General features: G+C 44.2%; 1 protein-coding gene across 2 annotated transcripts in view; it reads right to left on the bottom strand.

Moving 5' to 3' along the window:
• Positions 1-17,961, bottom strand: part of PLCL1 (phospholipase C like 1 (inactive)) — a 305,342-nt gene that overhangs the window by 134,782 nt on the left and 152,599 nt on the right. Inside the window, exon 1 of one of the 2 annotated variants that reach the window (XM_084779455.1) lies at positions 1,483-1,568. The exons of the other annotated variant lie outside the window; for it this stretch is intronic. Within the exon in view, the coding sequence (XP_084635581.1) occupies positions 1,483-1,542 (60 nt within the window). The 5' untranslated portion in view covers positions 1,543-1,568. Of the gene's footprint in view, positions 1-1,482; positions 1,569-17,961 lie in introns of those variants that run through there. 2 annotated transcript variants of the gene reach the window in all.

Here is a 17,961-nt window from a genome sequence, read left to right as displayed (position 1 = left end):
TGGGGCTATATTAAGGGAATAAATACCACACTTCTTATGTAGATCACCTCCTTTTATTATCTACACACCATGAGGAAGCTATTATCCCTCTATGAGTCTGTTACACAAATAGTAAACAATAAACTCAAGATTCAAACAATATCTTTCTCTCTTCAAATCCCATTAATTTCCAAGAACACTCGATAGGAGAATTGTAAATCGTTGGGAAGGTGAAATAGCTTCATTTAGTCAATAAGCAGCTTAGTGAGCCAGCTATCGTCACCGGGGGTCCGATCATAACTGAGCTGGCCTCCTACCTTTCATGCCTGCAGGGTCTGGTTGACCAGATCTGTAACCCTGAACATGCCCCATTAGTCTCTGTAGACATCGGTTCTCCCGTTCATAAAGTGAAGGTTTAAACTGTTACTTCTATCATCCCTTCACATTGTAATCAAAACCACACAGACCCCAAAACCGGACCAAACGTGAAAGTCCTTTTGTGAAGTAAATAATTCTATGACAGCGATGCTTTTCCAACCTTGGACCCATTAATAAGAAGAGAAGAAAATCATTAATTTTAGAGAGTCTTTGGTTTGTTGTTCTTTTTTTTTTTTTCTCTCTTTTAAAACTCCAAACTAAGCACATATCTCTGCACTTGCAAGTTCTTACAGAAGTGCAAAGCATTGCAAGTAAAATGCACTGACCCAGAACGAAGCAGGGAGTTTCCCAGGGGCTCCGTGTGACTCTGAGAACAGCAATGCTGGTTGAGAAGAGTAAATTCTGTGGAAAGCTCTTCCCAGCCATAATTTCCAAACCCAGTCCTCCCAACACACTTGCACATGGAGAGCCTCATGCAGTGCACAGTACATGCCCCTCAAGTCTCCCAAGGAAACTCCCAGGGGGAAAGAATAGACAAGAGTAATGTCCTTCCCACTGGCTTCAGTCCCACATTTTAGTTCCCTCGGTGCCAGTCTCCACAACTTTACCAAAATCAGGCCACCAACCAGCCCCTTGCTTTTGCCTCCATTTTGCTCAGAAAATCAAACCCTTAGCAGCTTGCCCACCACAAAAGCTATGGAGGGACACCAAGGAAGTGTTTATATTCTAATATGAGACAATAATCCTTAGTCTAAAAGCGTTACTCAAACATTAAATATGGAATTAAATGAACTATCCTTTGGGGAGCCAGGGACCCCTCTTTGTAGCTCCTGGAGTGTTCAGGCCGCAGGTGTTCAAGGCTTTCTTTCTGCTGTTTAATCTCTCCACTCCAGGGCCTTATGAAATGAGGAAAAAAGTCATGCATCTTCTAACCCTGCAACACATCACTTGGGGTTTCAGTCTAGTGAAATACCAGAAACCAAGTAGTCCCTTCACACAGAAGGAACTAGGCCAGGTTGCCGCACTGTTGGCCCTGCCATCTGGCGCTGTGTATGTACCGTGCAGAGGGCTCTCTTGGGAGTGACTCTGCCCCCCCCCCCAGAGTCTAGAACAAGCTCTACTCACAAATAGCACTTGCTGCTGCAAGGCTTCAGCCCCGGATGGTGGCATAGCTGAAAGAAGCATCACCTGTCATTTCTGATGACTAGAGGCTGACCCCAGACCAGACGGTCACAGGAAACCAGTCAGCTGCTTTCCTTGGATTTTTTACTAAAAAATGGGAAGGGGGTTGGGGTGGGAGGGACGGCCACGTCCTGCAGCTCGCAGGGTAGCTAGTGAGAAGGGAGGAAGCCCTTGAAGGAGCTGGGCCATCTGTTCCTTGCTGCTCTCCCCACAGCAATGCCCCAATGCCAGGTAGGATGGGTGCTCAACATTGAATCGAGTGCAAAAACCACACTAAGGATGTTCTGCACCTGAGCCAAGCTCTGTGACTGAATAGAATGTGGTGGCCTCTCCCTGTCTTCCTCTCTCCTCCATACCTCCTCAACTCATTCATGAAAGGCTCTTACAGCCCCCACCCCCACCCCCCTCCCCCACCCCATACAGCAGGAATGGATGCTCTTCTGATGCCTTTACACTTCTAGTGACTTCAGTGCAGCCATGGAATCAATTAAAGTCTCCCTCTTGGGGTTGCTTCACTAGTGAATAAGTGGGGCTAGAAAAACAGGATGTACCACAGCCTGCGTTCTGATAACTACCGATTTGTTCAGCTGATTATTTCTTTCTGGAAGGAGTGTTGTTTTCCTTTCTTGTAACCGTATTATGTAAGCCTCAAAGGAACAGGCTCACCAAGAAGATTCTGCAAAAGTTGTTGTGCACATAACTGACCTACAGGGACACTCATTACTTCTTCATTAATAGACCTGACCTTATTTTTACAGCAGTTTTAAACTTCCAGGAAAAGAAATGCATTTCAAGTACAGAGTTCCTATGAGTGCCCCGTGACCCAGCTTATTATTATAAATATTTTACATGCATGTGGCATATCAATATTGATGAAGCATTACAATTAACTGAAAACTATGGTTCTTTTTGTGTTGTATAGCTCAGTTAGTTTGGTCCTAGAGCCATTTATTCAAAGTACCATACAGTCATTTCCCTGCCTTGTGCCATACCTCAACATTGGCACACAGATCCTTTCACTGTCTATACAGTTTCATCTTTCCCAGAGCATCATATATTTACAATTAACCCATATGTAGGCTGTTGGGGGAAACGCAGGCATGACCTGGTGGCCAGCCTACCTGACACACCCACTCCTAAAGAAGAAGCATAGCACACCACAGCCCAGAAGTCAGAACACTGAAGCACCGTGGTTTATCTCTGAGCCCTTTGCCAACCCGCAGTCACTGCTGTCTCGTTGGGACATCCCAGGGAAATGATAGTGTAGGCTAGACAACTGGAATTTTTCATTGGGCCTATATTCATTCACATTGTCTCCATGGCTTTCAATAGCACAGCAGCGTCTTCCTTTTCGATACAGTATAATATCTACGCTATAGTGTACACGGTGTGTCTATCCACTCATCAAAGGAAGATATTTGGTTTGCTTCCAATCTTGGGTGATTAAGAATAAAGCTCCTGGCAAAGCTGTGTGCAGCTTTTACTGTGGATACAAGGTGTGTGTGTGTGTGTGTGTGTGTGTGTGTGTGTGTGTGTGTGTGTGTGTGTTTAATACAGAGTTACTTGGATAGATACCTAGGAGGTTATGTGCATGGGTATAAACATCAGGCTGGGGCCAGATAGTAGGGGAGAAGGGCTCCCCCTTTCTGAGGACTAGAGGAAGGGGAGGGGCGAAGAGGGAGGGAGGGGACAGCCAGGAGTAGATAAGGAAAGGAGCAGCAATTGGGATGCAAAGTGAATAGTACATTTTTTAAAGGTATTTAGTATCAGTGTACGAATGACAATGTGGCAGCCAGAGCACACTCTTTGCAGCCTGCTGGCTGTAGGACCGTCAGCAAATAAGCTGAGTTCAGCTTCTGGAAGATGGAGGTAGCATTGCTATTTAAATGAGAGACTCACATGAAGGCGCAGAGCACCGTGATGCTTGGCACACAGTGCATACTCTGTCCAGGGCAGCTGTTATACTCAGGGTTTTACTCTTAAACCAATACACGTTTCCAAGCTCTTAACTAGTCAAGTCAACTTCCAGTTTAGAAAAGAAAAGGGCCCCTCAAGCCTATCCTAGTCCTCATCTACCATTCGGCGATCTTCCAGTGTTGCTGCTTCCATCTTGTCTATACGCAGTGCTTTCTAGAAGTGGTCCAGGCCGTGCATACGGCATTCACTCATTCTCATCATTATAACCTGATTTTCTGCCTCTAAAACATCACCACGGTCACCAAATTCGTCCTAGCTCCCAAATCCAGCTGGCACTTACCTACCCTATGAAAGTCCTTAGCAATCATTAATGCATTTAATCCGTTCTGCCCCCACCCCCGCCTCTGTGTGTGTGTGTCTCTCTCTGTCTGTCTGTCTCTCCCTCTCTTCCTCCCTCCCTCCCTCCCACTATCTCTCTGTCTCTCTACCCACTCAGGCCCTAATTCCTCTCCCCTTTCTTCCCATGCTTCTGATCCCATACATATGTAACCACTGAGCTGCCTTTTCAGCTCTCAGGAGATGACCATCAGCCACTGAGGCATTTCTACTCATTTCACAGGAGCTGTGTGTATAGGGTGATAAGCCAATGGCAGAGACAAACAGAGAAGTCGATAGCAAACAGCCAGCCAGACCTGTGGACGACCTACACACCATGCTCCTCTACGCTGGACACTCGGGACAGCGCTTGCAAGGCTGTGCCTCTGCAACATGACCTTGTCCCATCTCACGGGCAAAGATGACAGTGGTGTTGGCTCCACACGTGCTAGGGCCCCTCTTCTCCTGGCTCTGCCTTGCTGTACTCTCTGCTCATAGTGACCCCTCTTTCCAGATGTGATAAATTCGCACAGAATATCATTCCACCTTTTAAAAGGAAGCCGCTACACAGCTGAACCCTGAAGATACTACGCTCTGTGAAATAAACCAGTGGCTCTTACCTGAGGGCCCTAGGGTAGGCAGAGTCAGAGCATGGAATTAATGGTTGTCAGAATGTAGAGGCAAAGGAGCTATTTTTTAGAGTAGGGAGTTATTTTTTAATAAATACAAAGCTGAAGGTGGGTGGTGACGGTGGCTGAACAACAATAAACCACCCCCCAAAAAAACTATATACTTCGAAGCAGTCAAAATGGGGGAAAAATGCCATATATTTATACTAACAAATTTTAATGCCTCAGAGCTGAGCAATGCATCCTGGGAGACAGATAAGCTGTTATAAATACTTTTACCCATGTGAGTGGATTACAGATAAGAGATCTTCTGTGATGAAGAAACTTCTAGAACATAAAGAAAATACTGGGTGCTTTCTAAGGTTTTTTTACCCTGTCACTTCACTTTCTAACTAACTTCCAAGTGAGAGCAGTGGAGAGTAGGGAATGAAATCAGAGCAGGGAGGAGAAGCATGTCTCGGCCCTGCACTAGGAGATGTCTCTGCCCGTCCCCCACCACAGTGAGCAGCGGCCCTGCACTAGCAGACAGAAGCTCCAACTTTAGTGGAACTTGAAGTTTGAGAAAAATATGCTGGACCAGACATTTTAATAAGTAAGAACTGCTTTTCACAATGTCCCAGAGGAAACAGGGTGGCTGCAGGAATCATGAGTCTGGATCTGCGTGCCAACCAAGAGTAAGAATGAGTAAAACCAAACAAATTTACAGGAGCAACAGTGGGGGACAAAGGAAGAAACTACTTCACGGTGACCTCTGTATGTGTCAGGCTGGATTTCTAAGGGTTCTTTAGAAAAAAAAAAACAAACGGATAGGAAAGTGATGGGTGGAGAGATGGATGGACAGACGACAGATGGACGACACAAAGGGACATAAATAGATGATACATAGATGCATAAACACCTGGGCATTGGACAGAATTGGTTTATTCTATGATGGAATCTAAGGCGTCCCATGGTCTGCCTTCTGCAAGCTGGAGATGCAGAAGATCTGTCTCTGTGACTTAGTATGAGACCGAAGGTCTATGTATACACTATAAGGCAGGAGGCAAAAGGAGAGGATTCCTCTGGCTTTCTGCTGATGCTGTTCTACGCTGGCTGTCAACACCCTGGATGATGCTCACCCACGCTAGCGAGAGACCTGCCTCTACTAGCTCCACCAACGAGAGTGCCCCCGTCCGGCACTACCTCTGGATCTAAGTGACCTGACCTGACCAACACATAAAATTAACCTTCTCTTCATTTTATGGTTAAAAATTGAAATCTACACTAATACACTAAGTTTGGAATATGGTAAATTATACATAATAACTTTATCCAGAGTCTCTATTATTATATAAATTTTAAGACAATAGTTTTCAAGGAAAAAAAGTGAGCAATATGTACTGACTCTATTCTCATAAAGTGTTTTTTTTCTTATTTTTTAAATGTGGTTTTGGCCTTTTGAGACAGGTTTCATGTATCCCAGGCTGGCCTCTTCCTCACTATGGAGCCAAGTGTCAGGTTTTGAATTCCTGATCCTCCTGCTTCTGCCTCCAAAGGGCTGGGATTTCAAGCCTGTGTCATCACGCCCACCTTTGAAATCTTTACTTTAAGTTGTGAATTCCTGGTCACATTCTGTTAGAAGCACTGCTTTGCCCTTTGCCATACTTGAGATGGCTACAATCTAAACAGCCACTATGCTGCATCGAAAGGCAGGCTTAAAACCATACCCAACACCTGCAGCCACAAACTTGCATCTCCAAGAATCATACCAGAAGCCACATTTGATACCTTACTTTCATATTTTTACCCATCCTGTTTGCACAGCTCTCTGGACAAATAAAAATAGTACTGGGGGGGGTCATTTAAGTCTAATGTAGCTACCTAAATAGTACACACTGATGCGCAAATAAAGTAATGAGTGCGACATGAGTGACTTCACAAGGGTCCCACATGAGGACTTCCCACAGGCACACACCGAAGCTGAAAATAACCTGCCACTTCAGAGCCAATTATTACCAAAACGGTATTCTTCACCTGCACTGTGCTGCCAAGAGGCTTCGCTCTACACATCTGCCCTTCAGGTTTCTTCTGTTCGCTCTGTAGCTTGTGTTATGCTTTGTAGAGCCTCCAAGTGAAGCCAGGTGAGAGTCTGGGGAGACGTTTCTGTTTAGGAAAACGTTGGTTCTCTCCTGAGCAAATGACCCTGTACACCGCAGCTATTTACCAAGGCATTTTTATAAACTCCACTGAGAGTTATCCATCCCTGGACACTGGTTGGGCATATATCACAGTCTTGACAGCTTCTTTGCTCAGCCATGGGATCACATCTTTGATACACACATGCCCCAGCATGGTGACGTCACACTCAACACCCACCAACCTGCCCGGCTCTCCCTCCTCGCCAGGAGGCCCACGGGCTTGACAGTTTGTCTCCCCACAGCTCACTGCCACTGCGTCATTGTGCTACCTCTAGCAGGCCCGAGAGAAACATGAACACACATATTAATATCTCAACCTCCCCCCATATCCCTCAAAGCCTAGCCAAATCCTGAGTCCTCACCTCCCAGAATGCCTTTCCCCAGCTCACACTGAGAAAAGTGTGTTTCTCCAAACAGCAAAAAATGCTGATTCACAGTCTTACACTGTGCAGAATGCTGCCCGTCTTTCTCTCCTACATTCCCAACTAGGTTGAAAATAGCCTAAAAGCAAAAATAAAAATAAAAGGCAATGACTGTACTTTGGGCAATTCTCCACTAATACATATGGCAAAATGTCATAAATAATTAAATGAATGAAGGAAGGATAACTAGAACACAGTTATCTAGAGATGTCCTCATCAAATTCCATAAGCATTTAAAAATCTCAACAATGCACTCTTCGTTACAGTTGTTTTTTTTTCAAGTCCCTCAGATTAGATTTTTCCCCTCAAGAGGATATGATTTATTTCTGAGTTTGAACCATATAATCCGTCCTGAAAATTACACTTCAGGAACAAAACAGGTGATAAACACTGCGCTTCATTCAGCCATTTGTATAGCAGACAGCCTTCCTATCTCGGGGTGGGTCCCCCATCAATTCCTGTGACCTGCCTGCACTCTCTCTGCCTCTGCCCCTGTGACAGATGGCATCTGCCCACGCTTACCATGGTTCTGCTCTGCATACTCTCAGTGGATGCTCACATGATCTCCCACTACCTCTGTTTCACACAGGAGGCTTTCTATTACATGCTTATATTTTATTTTTTTTATTTCTTCACTTTACCTCCCAATCGTAGTCCCCTCCCTCCTTTCCTCCAGACCCCACCTTCCCTCTCCCTTCCCCCTGCCCCTCCCCTACTCCTTAGAAAAGGGGGAGCCCCCAACCAACCCACAGGGAGGACACATCAAGTCACATCAGAGCTGAGCGCATCCATTTCCTATGAGGCCCGGCAAAGCAGCCCCAACTTGTGATGGAAAAGCAAGCAGCAGAGTCCATGAGAGAGATAGCTCCTCTCGGTCCCCTTACCAAGGGACCCACATGAGCACTACATCACATTGTGATAATGCTAAGAAGAAATCAATTTCTTCTAAAACAAACAAACAAACAAATTCAGTCTTGATGCCGAAATGCATTCAAAACAGTCGCCTTCCACCCATTTTCTCAAGTAGAATAACCAAGTGTATTCCACACAACTCTTTCTCCTACAACACACAAGTTGGGCTTTAGCCTTGTTAGAAAATAGTTGAACTCTGGCCTGTAAGATCCAAACACTAAATGCTTAGGGGGCCTTCACTAGAACCTCATCCATCTGATAAAGTGCATGGCTCCCCCCTGACTAATGCCCCTTGCTCTTCTTTTACTATTCAGTAATGATAATCTGACCACAGCATCAGCTCTAAGAGAGCCCGTGCATCAGGGAGGAAGTTCTAACTGCCAAGCTACCCTCCCCCACTGCACTTGGAGTCACATTTCCTGGTTGTACAAACTAGTGCTTACGTCTAGACTAGGGGTCTGACATTCAGAGGCTTCTGGGAGCCAGGGAAGTGTGGTGAATGACTACCCAAACATGAGGGAGTGGAAGACACCGGTGCACAACAGGGCCTCTCCTGGGAGACTGTGCAGGTCCATCCTGCCATACAGGAATGTCAGCTCCAAGCCGGATGCTTCCTCACCGATGCATCTGGAAACCGAAACCAGGCCTCACTGGGATACTACTTAAGGCTCGCTTCCATATATTACTTTTTATATCTATTGGCAGGGATTGTCTGAACTCATCCAAACGTGTCTAAGGCCAGGGGACGCTGTGGGTTGAACATTTTCCAGCCTCTAATTTAGGTGGTGTTTGTTTGATATGAAAGAAAATTTTGTATTTTACCTATTTTTGTATTTTTACCTTTTGAAACACTTTGGCTGAAAGAAATCAGGTAAAATGACGTGCCAACAGAACTCTGGAGGCCAAGACAAGAAGCCCCTCTCTTCCTCCCCCTTTAAAGTCCCAGGGCTTCGGGGGAGGGGCTGAGCTTCCCTATAAGCTAGGAGTCACACTTGAAGGTCATCCATCCTGTTATTTGAATGAGATTATGTTAATGGGTGAATGCTTGCACTCCAAAGAATCGACCAGCTGTCAGGAATGATGGCTGTATTGACAGTCCTTCCAAAAATCAGTCCAGCATTTGGGACGGCAGACCACCTTCTACACAGAAAGGAAGGAAGGAAGGAAGGAGGGAAAGAAGGAAGGAAGGAAGGAAGGAAGGGAGGGAGGGAAAGGAGGGAAGAAAGGAAGGATGGAAGGAGGCAGAGAGCAAGGGAGGGAGGGAGGGAGGGAGAAAGACATCCTCAGGACTTTGAGTAGCATCCCCAACTACCATGTTGCTAATTGTATCTAAGTATTCATATTTCTAATTCCCACGGTCATGGCTACTTTTGCACAGCCTGTCACTGGAACTGCTCATCCTTGTAACCAAGCCATATTGGCTCAGTCTCTAGATTCTATAGCGTATCAACCTGCAGTCTTTCAACTCGGGATTTAGGATGACTCACAAAGACTTACTACACTCGATTAGATCCACGTGCTGTCATGAAGGCTGAAGAATTCCTGAGCTCTAGGCAGATGGAGGTTGTCACCCAGTGGAATGTGGTCCCTACCTCTGGCTCCTCCTCACTTTGGAGTTGAATCAGGAAGTTTTGGCCCTTTCCAAATCCCCTTCTGGGGGGTTGATTCGCAACTTGCAGCTGTTCTGAAAAATGTCCCCACTAAGCACAGACAACCCTTTGGCCTTCCTCAGTTAAGCCTGGGAAAACCTAAGCGATGCTGTACTCTGCTCCTAAGACCCTCACTAGCAACAGCTCCTCCAGTCCTGGTAAACCAAACATTTCACGGTATAAAGTAAGCAATTCCATGAACACAGCTCAGACCAAAGTCTGGCAAATTTTTTTATGGAATAAAAGTCGATGTCACAGGATCTACAGATCAAAGCATATATGTCACAAGTACTCTGGTTCATCACATGACAGCAGCCAGAGACAATATCTAAATGTCATAGCAAATGCCATAGCAAGCAAGAAATGAAACATTCACTGCAAAGATAGGGCGGTAGCCGTATACTATGCTTACACTCCTCTGTTCATTCTTTTTTTTTTTTTTTTAAGATTTATTTATTTATTACATATACAGTGCTCTGCCTGCATGTATGCCTGCAGGCCAGAAGAGGGCATCAGATCACATTATAGATGGTTGGGAGCCACCATGTGGCTGCTGGGAATTGAACCCAGGACCTCTGGAAGAGCAGTCAGTGCTCTTAACCGCTGCGCCATCTCTCCAGCCCTGTTCATTCTCATTGTGTGCGGCGAGCCGTTTCCGTGGTGAATGATATTCAACTGATGGTGGAGAATTATTCTCATGAAAACGGTTGCCAGCTAGAACTGAAAGACACTGCAAAATGATCTGCCGAGGGACTTCCCTCTCTTCTCAAAGCTACCTCTCATGAGGTGACTGTCGCATTTCCTGCTTCCTCGGGAACGAAACGAAGGAACGAGTTTAGCATCTGTCGCACAGGTGCAAAGGAATGGACACAGTCAGAGCCACATCCCCAGGGTCCTCTGTCCTCTCTCCCACCTCCACCAAAGCAGCCACGCTTGCACTGCACGCACGAATTCCCAGGCCGATGCCTCTAGAATCCCCAAGCCCATCTGAGATTGGGCACACACTATACTTTCACTAAATAGTGTTCGTCATAGTGGTATTTTTTTCAAATTAAGCTGAAATGAATTCCATTTTAATGTCAAAGAGAAACCAGTGCCAATTCCATTCACCGGCCTCTTGGTTTCAATTAAGATTATAATTTACTTACATACTCTTTGCAGGAGATATTAAAGAGGCAACAACGGGCCCATTTCTAAAGCAGTACACAATTTTAGGTAAGATATGGCCTTTTTTTTTTTTTTTTTTTGGTAGCTTTTATTGGGTCTCAGTGGACATATTCAGCTTTTTCTTACAGTTAATTTGAAATACAAATCTATCTCACAAATTTAGCACCATATATTATGGACCACCCAGGGAACAGCAACTAAATGAAAGAACCCATTACTTAAAAATACAAATACTTAACAGGAAGAAATTGTGAACATGACACTTTTCTATTGAGCACCTCATAAAGCATGTTTAAATACGCTACTTTAAACATTTTTTCTTAATGTTGAAGGCGTCTTTAGAAAATAACTTGCAAATCCTTGGCAGTCATAGCCAGTCACTGCTGAAGGGTCTCGTCCTCATCTGAGCTTTGCCATCTATGGTGTTAAAAGCAATTAGTTTCAACTGTCTTAAGGTAAGCAACATCTTCTCATTATAAATTACCATAAGATGTAAACAAAGCATTAATAAAGGGAGTCAAAAGAGTTCTTTGTCTCCTTACCTGTCCGCATGCCTTTAGCTGCCAAACCATAGAAAGTAAAACGTGTTTAGATTTTTTAAAAAACTGGAAAGTACCTGTTTTTCACATACCTGCCTAATCAGTATGCTGACTAATAAACAACCACCCCTCCAAAGTTCAGCAAGGCGAGATGCGTTCCCTGATAGCACGCTGGATAGAGCGCACTGTTAAGTACAGTGGGTAGCCGTGCTCCAGTTAGCTGCTCTTGAAGAGATATGAAAGATGCAGCTGACAAGGAAAATCAGAAACCTAGAGACACGGTACAATTTTGACCCGGGGCTACGCTGAGAGGGATCAACACGATGCCGTGATGCAAATGTCCTGTCAACTCATCCTTCTGTAATGTTTTGTACATCGGTACAGTAGGTATTACCTATTACATCAGAAGGTAAAAGGTGCTTAGGGCTGGAGGGTGTGCTGGCCTACGGCTGTGAATCCGCCCTACAAAACAACCAAACTTCTATCTTTATAGAACTCAGCCTCGTGGCCCAGGCTACATCATACTTTTTCTCTCCTACCTTCAGTGCCTAACACAGGGTCCGTCAAAGATAATACCGTTTCACCCTTTCCAAATGCCAGGTTCCCTGCCAAGTCACCTTTAAAAAAATTTAAAAATTTTTAAAAAGGCTTCTTTACTCATCGAAACAACCTCCTGCTGATGCTACATTTTTTAAAAAAGGAAAAAAGTGTTAAGTCATATTTGTAAATTATACTTTAAATGAAACAAGAGGTTCATTCCTGCAAGAAGCCTTTCAGATGCACATTTCACACACACACACACACAGAGAGAGAGAGAGAGAGAGAGAGAGAGAGAGAGAGAGAGAGAGAGAGAGAGAGAGAGAGACTCACAGGAGCAACAATCAAGACCCATGTCAAATATGAAGTGGTATATTAAAGTGTATACACATACAGATCTCCATAACTAACTTGTACCCAGGATTCCCAGTAGCTTTCAAACTTTTGGGATTCCTAAAACTCTGGAAACAGAATTTACATTAAATTGAGGAGGAATCAAAGTTGGTCTGATGCTGGGGGAAAAATACAGGAAGAAATCAAAACTCTGGAAAACAAAACAAAAACAGAAACATTAACTTCCCAAAACAATATGGAAAGGTTTCAAGACAGCTAAAGGTCAGGGGTTTCATTTCTCTTCAGCAAGCTCCTCGCTGCCCTTTGCGGTTATCCACCTAGACCTGACAGGGAGTTTTAATTAGAAGTGGGAAAAAATGTGAAAACAGAAACCAAATCAGAGAGGTATACAAGGGCCTCTTCAAGTACACTCTACTTTTATTTTGTTGTCGGAGTCACATAAATGCACTTAGCTAAAGTGCATCCCTTTTTCATGTAGGTTGAGACAAATATATCTGCTGATCAGAAGAGATACCAGGCTGGATTGATGATAATTGTAGTTTTCTAGAGTTAAATGCAAACTGTGCATCTGAAATAAGCCGTTACAGACAGCATCTTTGGATAAGAATATAAGTTGGGGGTAGGAGTCGTGGCGCACGCCTTGAATCCCAGCACTCGGGAGGCAGAGGCAGGGGGATCGCTGTGAGTTCAAGGACAGCCTGCTCTACGAAGGTAGTACAGGGCTTTGTTTGTTACCCAGAGAAAACTTGTCTTGCAGGGCTTTGTTTTTTATGCAGAGAAAACGTGTCTTGGAAAAACCAAAGGAGGAGGAGAACGAGAAGAAGAAGAACAAAAACAAGAAGAGATAGCTCTAAGCAGACATGTGACTCTGTCAAGAAACACTACCCAGTTGTGACTTTGGATAAAAGGTCTTTATGTGTGGGTTCCTTTTACCAATCAATGTTGATAAGCTCATCAGGACTATGGAAGCTCCTTCCTACAGTGATAAGCATTTCCGGTTAGCATACCCTTCTTTCCCTTTGACGGTCAAAATCTCTGTCTACTACAAATAGTGGAAGTGTCCATATGAACTGCTTGTGGGCTACCTATGCAGATGTGGGCAAAGAGGCGAGGAACTTTTTTTAAGGCATATAATTGCTCATCCTTGAAAACTTTTCCATCAACAATCTAGCAGTTGCCAGCAAGCAAATGAAGCAGGTGTACTTTTCTAATTTTGCTGGGTCTGGTGTGTCCTTACTTGGTTGGTCTATCTTATGATCTGAACTTGTCTTCCAATGCTTTCCTGTCATTTTCTGCATGCTCTTTACAACACATTAGTAATTAGAAATGAGTCATGATTCCTCAATTCCGTGACCACCAAGGTATTAATTAAGTGCTTTAATTAACATTGAAAGGTTATTGGCTCTCACCTGAGATTCTGTAATGAACTAGTGCTGGTTTGATTTACTGTAGATAGAAGGAGGTATGGGGTACTTGGGGCTAATAAAAACAGCGTGTAATATTTGCAAATGTTATTCATCTAGCATTTTAAAAGAAGGAAAAAAGCTAAGATTTAACTGGACTTCGACTTTTTCATCCTCCAACATCATAAAAATTAATTTTTCTTGTACCGTGCATGGAATATTTATCCTCTAGGTCTCCTGGCCGCCTCCTCCACAACTCAGCTCCCATGCAACCCTAGGCAGTGTTCTCTGGTCATTCCTCTAGGCAAAGGATGACCCTGCCTCATTTATCACCATATCAACCTGCTTAATCTCCCAAGTAGAAACTATTGCTATTTATATTTAAGATATAGTGAGAATCAAATATTAAAAACTTCACATTAAACAGGAACTGACATATAAGATCTCCACGTTAGCTATTATCATTTCATTATCTAATATTATCTTATCTGTCTACTTTACTATTATTCTCGCTATTATTTTCACTGCTGTATTTGCATTGCCTAGGATATGGCTTAGTATATAGAAATGTTCATAATAGTTTATTAAATCATTCTACTTCATTTTTCTCTCATCCATAAGGGCACACTGAACTCACATATGTTTTTCTCCTACTTGAAATGAAATTTCAAGTGCAATGCGATTGTTACTGGGAATTCAAGGTGAAATAATAAGTAAGTGTCCTTGTGGTGGGAAAAGCTAAGCGTATCAGTGCATACTTAGGTCGCAGTGTGGTTGGAAACAAACGGGAGCTATGAATAGACCGCCATCTAAGAGCAGAAATCAGCCTGGCATTGCCTCCATTCTGCTTGTTAGAATTTCTCAGACATGGATAAAACCCAGCCTCCTCTCTGGAGCCCTTGATCCTTATGTCTTACTATGTACAGGACACACACGTTCCACAGGCACACCTTCCTCGCTCCCCTTACCAGCTCCTTCTAAGCCATGGCGCCACTCAAATTTACTCTCTTCCCTCGCCTCTGTATCATCTGGTTCTTGTACACGCTCTCAATGGGCTCTCACAGCCCAAAGGCCCCAGTGTCTGCAGCACTGTATCTCCAGCATCTCTTCTATGTGGAGCTCAGCACGTGAACAAGTTAATAGTATTGGAACACAGGAAAGAAGCGACTCTCTGTGAAAGTCATGAAAGGCACCACAGACGAGTGATACTTCAGTTTGTCTAAGTGATAAGCGGGAACTTCCCAAGGTAAGAAATTAGGACGCTTCGAACTTCAGAAAGCATTGGCTTTTGGGAGAGTCATATAAATTCCAGTGCAGCTGGAGTTGGGATGCGCAGCTGAGATAGCAGCAAGAGATGAAAGTGGAGACAGTAGCTCGGATCCTAATCAAAAGGGAGGTAGAGGTGCCCCGGCTCAACCTGGGCTCTCATCAGAAAGCGTGTGCAAGCCGGGAGAGAGCACTAACGGAATTGTTTTGAATGAAGACAGTCTGGCTGATGGTAGAGAGTAGTGGAATATGGCACTGGCAGCAGAGAGCAGAGGCCAGGGTAAAAACTGAGATGGCAGCGTGAAGAATGGAGAGAAAGGCACTCATTAGCAAAAGATCGAGTGCACTGCTAATCTGATGGTGCTTATTTAGATCTCTTTGCTATATGTCTTAATTAAAATTAAATTTAGCTGAAGGCCTGCGCCACAAACAACCCTCTGTAAATAAAATTAAATACACAGGGAGGAGGGCAATTTTTAGTTACAGCGTTTGGGCTTTTTCCAGGCAGAATTATGTACAATCCCAGAGGACCCCAGAAGCCGGATGTCCTCTAAGTGCATAACACATCGTATTCACTGTGGGAGGATAATAGGTCAGAAAAAAGGAAAAGCAATAACTCTAAAAACAACTAAGTAAAACACCAACTACTTGAAAAACAGCTCAAATTTGAGCAGAGAATATGAAGTTGGGGCTACAGAGCAATAAATAGTGATACGCATAAAAAGCAAAAGAAAATAAATTAATAGCATGCGAGCTGGAAATACTGCTTAACATTAATGTGCTTTCCTAACATTAAAAAAGCCTACATCCAATCCTCAGTACAAAATATAATCATACAAGGCAAAACGCAACATAGGGTATACTATTGCAAAGCCAAAGCATTCCCAGCATTCCCAGCATTCCCAGCATTCCCAGCATTCCCAGCAAAGAATTCCCAGCATTCTCGCTGGGAATGGGAGACATTAGGGAAGGCTTCAACTTAAATGATAATAGAGTTGAATGGGAGTCCTCTTCAAAACAGAGTGAAGACAGAGGTGGAGAGATTCAGGAAGCAGTAAAGGAACAGTACTGGGCAAAGTCAGACTATGCCCTGAATTTCAAGGACCCACTAGAGACAGGTTGAATAAAAAAGGGTCATGCTTAGGATCACACGCAGAGAAAGTGAGTTGGCTGTGGCAATTCCAGTAGAATTAAGAGACAGAGCAAAGTGATCAACTACAGGGTAGGAGTTAGGATGGGAACCTGTGGACAGATAGGGAAATCGCGTGGTGGCGCATGCCTGTAATCCCAGCACTCGGGAGGCAGAGACAGGCGGATCGCTGTGAGTTCGAGGCCAGCCTGGTCTACAAAGTGACTCCAGGACAGCCAAGGCTACACAGAGAAACCTTGTCTCAAAAAACCAAAAAAAAAAAAAAAAAAAAAGGAAATCACTTTTGAAATGATAAAAGAAAGTATTGCCGTTTCTTCGAGCTCCTGAGAGGGGTCAAGGACACCAGGAGAAGACAGCCCACAGAATCGACCAAGCAGGCAGGGCTCATAGGGGCTCACAGAGACTGAAGCGGCCATCATGGGGCCTGCACTTGGTCCTCTGCATGTAAGCTACAGTTGTTGTTTTTGGTCTTGTGGGGCTCCTAACAGCGGGAGCAGGAGGACTGTTTCACCTGCTCTTAGGGCCCCTTCCCTCCTGCAGCCCTGATAGGAGAGTATGTGCCTAGTCGTGTTGTAACTGGTTATGCCATTTTCATATTCATCCCCTGGGAGACCTGCTCTTTTCTGTAGGGAAATGGAAGAGAAGTGGGTGGGGCTGGGGACTGGGAGGAGTGGAGGGTGGGGGGAGGGAAAACTGTGGTCAGGGATATATTGTATGAGAGAATAATAAACAAAGAAAAAGAAAGGAGGAGGAGCTTAGTAATTAACATTAGAAAAGCCACAAGCTAATCAACCCCAGTGAAGAATGCAGCTGAGAGCTTGTACTCACACCTGAAGTGATTCTATGAATTTAAACTAGGCAGTGTTTCCTGCTGAATCTGGCCCCTGGCAGCCCCGAAAGTGTAGCAGATCCCCTGCACACAAGAAGGTAATTGATATTTTCAGTTTGTTTATGTGGTGGATTACATTGATGGATTTCCATAAATTAAACCATCCCTGCATGCCTGGAATGAAGCCTACTTGGTCATGATGAATGATATCTTTGATGTGCTCTTGTATTCGTTTTGCAAGTATTTTATTTAGTATTTTTGCATCGATGTTCATAAGAGAAACTGGTCTGAAATTCTCTTTCTTTGTTGAGTCTTTGTTAGGTTTAGGTATCAATGAGACTATGGCCTCATAGAATGAATTTGGTAATGTTCCATCCCTTTCTATCTCTTGGAGTAGCTTGAAGAGTATCGGTATTAGCTCGCCCTTGAAGGTCTGGTACAATTCTGCACTGAAACCATCTGGCCCTGGGCTTTTTTCGGTTGGGAGACTATCAATGATTACTTCAATTTCTGTAGGGGAAATGGGACTATTTAGCTTGTTTATCTGTTCTTCACTCCCGAAATTTGTGGATAAATGGATTGAGCTAGAAATGATCATAATGAGTGAGTTAACCCAGAAGCAGAAAGACTCAAATGGTATATACTCACTTATATCTGCATATTAGCCCAAGGGGCATGTCCCACAAAAGCCTTCACTTACCAGGAAACTGAGACAGAGGGGAGGACATTCTAGTGGGACTCTAGATGAGAGAATCATGGGAGAATGGCAAAGTAGAAGGATCCAGAGGGTCCTAGAAGCCTACAAGTAGAACATTATGGTAGGCAGATTTGGGCTCAGGGGTCCCGCTCAGACTAAGGCACCAGCCAAGGACAATACAGGCGGTAAACCTTAAACCCCTACCCAGATCTAGACAATGGACAGAATACTCTTCACAGTAGAGTGGAGAGTGGGATATTACTTTCTCACATACTCTGGTGCCTCACCTTTGACCATGTCCCCTGGAGGGGGAGACCTGGTGGCACTCAGAGGAAGGACAGCAGGTTACTAAGAAGAGACTTGATACCCTATGAACATATACAGGGGGAGGTAATCCCC

The sequence above is a fragment of the Acomys minous genome (genome assembly GCF_964271855.1).
Source record: "Acomys minous genome assembly, chromosome: 4".
Classification (NCBI taxonomy): Eukaryota; Metazoa; Chordata; class Mammalia; order Rodentia; family Muridae; genus Acomys; species Acomys minous.
Note: the sequence above shows the minus strand (reverse complement) of the source record. Positions and strands in the feature narration are given on the sequence as shown.